The following is a 4380-nucleotide window of genomic DNA, read 5'->3' on the forward strand; positions in this document are numbered from 1 at the left end:
TATATATATATATATATATATATATATATGGAAAATATGCATACTGACATGAACCAGACACTGAACTTATTCCAGTTCAGTGTCTGATTGAAAGCTATGCTTTAATGTGTCTTTGTGCATGCTTACTGTGAATGTTTTATTATTTAATTCAACCCCACTCTTTTCTTTCAGCCACTAAAGCCTCCATATCCTTATAGAAAAGATAGCAATGGCTACCTGCTTCTGACAGGACACATCATAACTACCATTGGAGCACTTTACTTCTTTATTAGAGGGGTATGTATCTAATGCTGTTGATTTAAAACAAATTTACATATAACTTTCATATTCAAAATGATCCCCCCCCCTTTTTACAGAAATGACTGAATTCCCTTATCTTTTAAGTTAATAGATATGTTAAGAAAGCGTCCAAGATTTCAGTCCCTGATCATAGATGGATACACCGATCAGCTTTTGTGAGTGCTTTCACTGTCTAATATTTATCTAAGTATTAATAATTAATTAGCACTCTCTTTTTACTTATGTATTAATAATTTCCAAATACAGATAGCTTGAAATTACATTCTTTGCCAATAACTCGTTAGGGTTTAAACTTATCACATGGCTGATTTCTGAAAATTCTGACATCACTCTATATTTACATCACACAGCTACATTGCACTAATCAAACACATTTTTACTCCAGAATTAGTAATCATTAGGTGTATACGTTCATTGTTTACTCCTCCTAATAAGGCTTTTTGATGCATTAGTTTTCTGCAGGCCGTGCTCTTCCTGGCGTGTGCTCTGCTGTACTGCTTTGGTCAGGATGAATATGTGGCCTGTCTAGTTCTGTGTCTTGCCTTGAGCTGGGTAAATCTACTCTACTTCTCCAGGGGGTCCAAAAATATGGGAATCTACAATGTCATGATACAAAAGGTGAGTGATAATTGTCTTTCTTATCCATCATCCTTTGCTCTGGCCTTCAGATTAGAGTATTAGTAAAGTATGGTTTGTGTAGCACTATGCAACACATTTAATGCCTCATTGTAGTGTATACTAGTCTTTACAGTTCAGGCTTTTTACTTCATGTGTGTACGACACGCTCTCACACTCTTTAATTATTGCCAGATGGTTCTTGGAGAAATTCGTCGATTCCTTGTCGTGTACATGGTCTTCCTCATTGGGTTCTCTGCAGGTATATTTGCATACATTCATGTATGTCCTTGACTCTTTTACATTTACATTTAGTGATTTAGCAGACGTTTTTATCCAAAGTGACTTACAAATGAGGACAATGGAAGCAATCAAAATCAACAAAAGAGCAATGATATGCAAGTGCTATATGACAAGTCTCACTTAGCTTAACGCAGTATACGTAGCAAGGTTTTTAAAAAAAAATATATATAATAAATAAAAAGAAAACAGAAAGAATAGAAAACGAATAGAGCAAGCTAGTGTTAGAGGTCTTTTTTTGCTTTTGTTAATTGTATAATACAGTAAAAGTGATTTTGTGCTTCTTTGGGATGGCACAATAAAGCGACTCTTTTATTACAATTAATTTCATTTTTATCACAATGCAACAAACATTTCCCAATTACACTACTGCACAAAAGTTTGGGTCAGCAAGTTTTAAAAAATGTTTTTTTGAAAGAAATGAATACCTTTATTCAGCAATGATGCATTAGGTTGATCAAAAGTGACATATATTTCAAATAAATTATGTTCTTTTAAATTTTCTATTGCTCAAATAATTCCACAAATGTTTGTGTTTTAATGATTTGTTTCTTAATCAACAGCCGTGGTAACGCTCCTTGATGAAAGAGTCCCTAGTATGGGACGATCTTTATTCGCTCCTATTACTGGAAATGAAAACTGTACGAAGCCCTCATTCAAGAGCATCTACTACACCACTCTGGAGATGTTCAAGTTTACGATTGGCATGGGAAATCTGGAGTTCACCAATCAGTATAAGTATATAGAAGTCTTCTATGTACTGCTAATTCTGTATATAGTGATGACTTACATTTTGATGCTGAACATGCTGATCGCTCTGATGAATCAAAGAGTGGAGGAGATGTCTGTAGAGAGCACCACTTCTCCAGGGGGTCCAAAAATATGGGAATCTACAATGTCATGATACAAAAGGTGAGTGATAATTGTCTTTCTTATCCATCATCCTTTGCTCTGGCCTTCAGATTAGAGTATTAGTAAAGTATGGTTTGTGTAGCACTATGCAACACATTTAATGCCTCATTGTAGTGTATACTAGTCTTTACAGTTCAGGCTTTTTACTTCATGTGTGTACGACACGCTCTCACACTCTTTAATTATTGCCAGATGGTTCTTGGAGAAATTCGTCGATTCCTTGTCGTGTACATGGTCTTCCTCATTGGGTTCTCTGCAGGTATATTTGCATACATTCATGTATGTCCTTGACTCTTTTACATTTACATTTAGTGATTTAGCAGACGTTTTTATCCAAAGTGACTTACAAATGAGGACAATGGAAGCAATCAAAATCAACAAAAGAGCAATGATATGCAAGTGCTATATGACAAGTCTCACTTAGCTTAACGCAGTATACGTAGCAAGGTTTTTAAAAAAAAATATATATAATAAATAAAAAGAAAACAGAAAGAATAGAAAACGAATAGAGCAAGCTAGTGTTAGAGGTCTTTTTTTGCTTTTGTTAATTGTATAATAAATGAAAAGAAAACAGATAGAATACAAAAAGATTAGAACGCTAGTGTTAGTTTTTTATATATATATATATATAAATAAAACAAGCAGCAAATGAATAGAGTGCAAGTCTAAAAGGAACAAGTTTTTTTTTTTTTTAAGAATATAATTAGAATAGAGAGTGCTACTTGTGGTTACGCGTGGTGCTGCTTGTGATGTGTCACAACAGAGACCTACATCTAACAAGCATCACAGTATGATGCAAATAAGGTCCAGACACTATGAATCCACTGTGCCTAACACCAGTATACCTATTACCACTATAATTGAATGTGTCCACTCGTGTCATTCTTTACCTCTTTACTGGCCAGTAGCCCACCGCTCATTAAGGTTCAGTGATGGATGGGTCATGTCCTCCGACTATTACTTCACTGCAGAGCTGAAATGCTGTGACCCCAGATCGCGAATGACTAAACTAAAATTTACATCTGCACTAGACGGCTTAAATGCGGCGACCTGCCTGGTCTGCGTCACTTCCTGCACTGTATCCCTTTGATAAATAGAGGCATTGAATAAAACAAGCTGCAATCACGCGTAACTGAGACAGCCAGGGTCTCATTCGGAGTGGAAGCTGTTTTCCCTCTAAATGTTGACTTGCCAGTGCTGAGGTTCTCTAGGAATCACCTCTAGGGTCTTTATCTCATCGTGACATTTTAACAGTATTATTCAGTTCAACTGTGCACAAACACACTATTTTCTTAGAAACTACTGAATGTTGTTTTACTCAATATAGTAACTTTTAATCGATGTATAAGCTTTGTACAGTTGTTGTGAACGATTTATATTGTGAAGAGTGACATACAAATCAATTCTGAATAAAATTCAATGGACTACGCAAAACTGTAGGCTAAAGCAGAATTGTGTATTCTGGATGTTTAAATCCATGGCCAGAGTCAGATATGCTGACCGCTACATTTTAAGTTATGTACTGTGGCTGTGTGAAATAATTAACAGACCTTGTTACCAGAACTGACTTACAATACACAATTTGCGAGGACAATCCCTCAGAATCTGTTCAGTGATTTAGATGTGTCAGCAGCAAATGTTAAGTTGGTTTGTTTTACCTCAATTTGAACCTGCAAGAGTAAACAGCTCTGCTGAATAACCACTACTAGAACCACCAATAAGATACATTCGTTCATCACCAGAGTGATTTTGTGACCATTAAATATTTTTCCCACTTTAGACATCAATGTCAGCTCATTTATATTTGACTGTTTGCTTTGATGTTTTTAGTTTGGGATGGTCTGGTATTTCCTGCAATTTATAGCTACCAGTAGTCAAAGCATCATATTTAAAACCCGGATGAGCAGACACTGCTTGAGGAAACAGTTTCTTAAAACAAGATCACTGTCAAAAAAGTCCTTGAATACTATATGAGGGTATACACAGGTTGACCAGTTCAAGGTTGAAGATTTAGCAGGTTTTGAGCAATCAACTGAAACTGAGTCATACATGAAAGCATAAATTAGAATTTTATTTTATTATTACAAAATTAAAAAAAAAAAAAAAAAAAGAAAAGAAAAACTCACAGCAGTACAGTATGTTTGTGCTTTTTGGATTATCTGGACTATAATGGCCATTTTTCACTGTTAAGCAGAATGTAAGTGCAGTTAAAGAGAAAGTTGGTACCTGCGATTTGCACTGATCCGTCCTCTC

General features: G+C 35.3%; 1 protein-coding gene across 1 annotated transcript in view; it reads left to right on the forward strand.

The window, feature by feature from the left end:
- LOC107718348 (transient receptor potential cation channel subfamily V member 1-like) overlaps positions 1–2074 on the forward strand; it is a gene marked incomplete at its 3' end in the record, with an annotated part of 13276 nt that extends 11202 nt beyond the window's left edge. The window contains exons 6-11 of the mRNA XM_016525394.1: positions 172–276; positions 385–455; positions 753–918; positions 1111–1177; positions 1779–1953; positions 2047–2074. Of these exons, the coding sequence (XP_016380880.1) occupies positions 172–276; positions 385–455; positions 753–918; positions 1111–1177; positions 1779–1953; positions 2047–2074 (612 nt within the window). The remainder of the gene's footprint in view (positions 1–171; positions 277–384; positions 456–752; positions 919–1110; positions 1178–1778; positions 1954–2046) is intronic.
- Between the last annotated feature and the right edge of the window lie 2306 nt (positions 2075–4380).

Source organism: Sinocyclocheilus rhinocerous, unplaced genomic scaffold (assembly GCF_001515625.1).
Source record: "Sinocyclocheilus rhinocerous isolate Xijiao unplaced genomic scaffold, SAMN03320098_v1.1 scaffold1565, whole genome shotgun sequence".
Lineage (NCBI taxonomy): Eukaryota > Metazoa > Chordata > Actinopteri > Cypriniformes > Cyprinidae > Sinocyclocheilus > Sinocyclocheilus rhinocerous.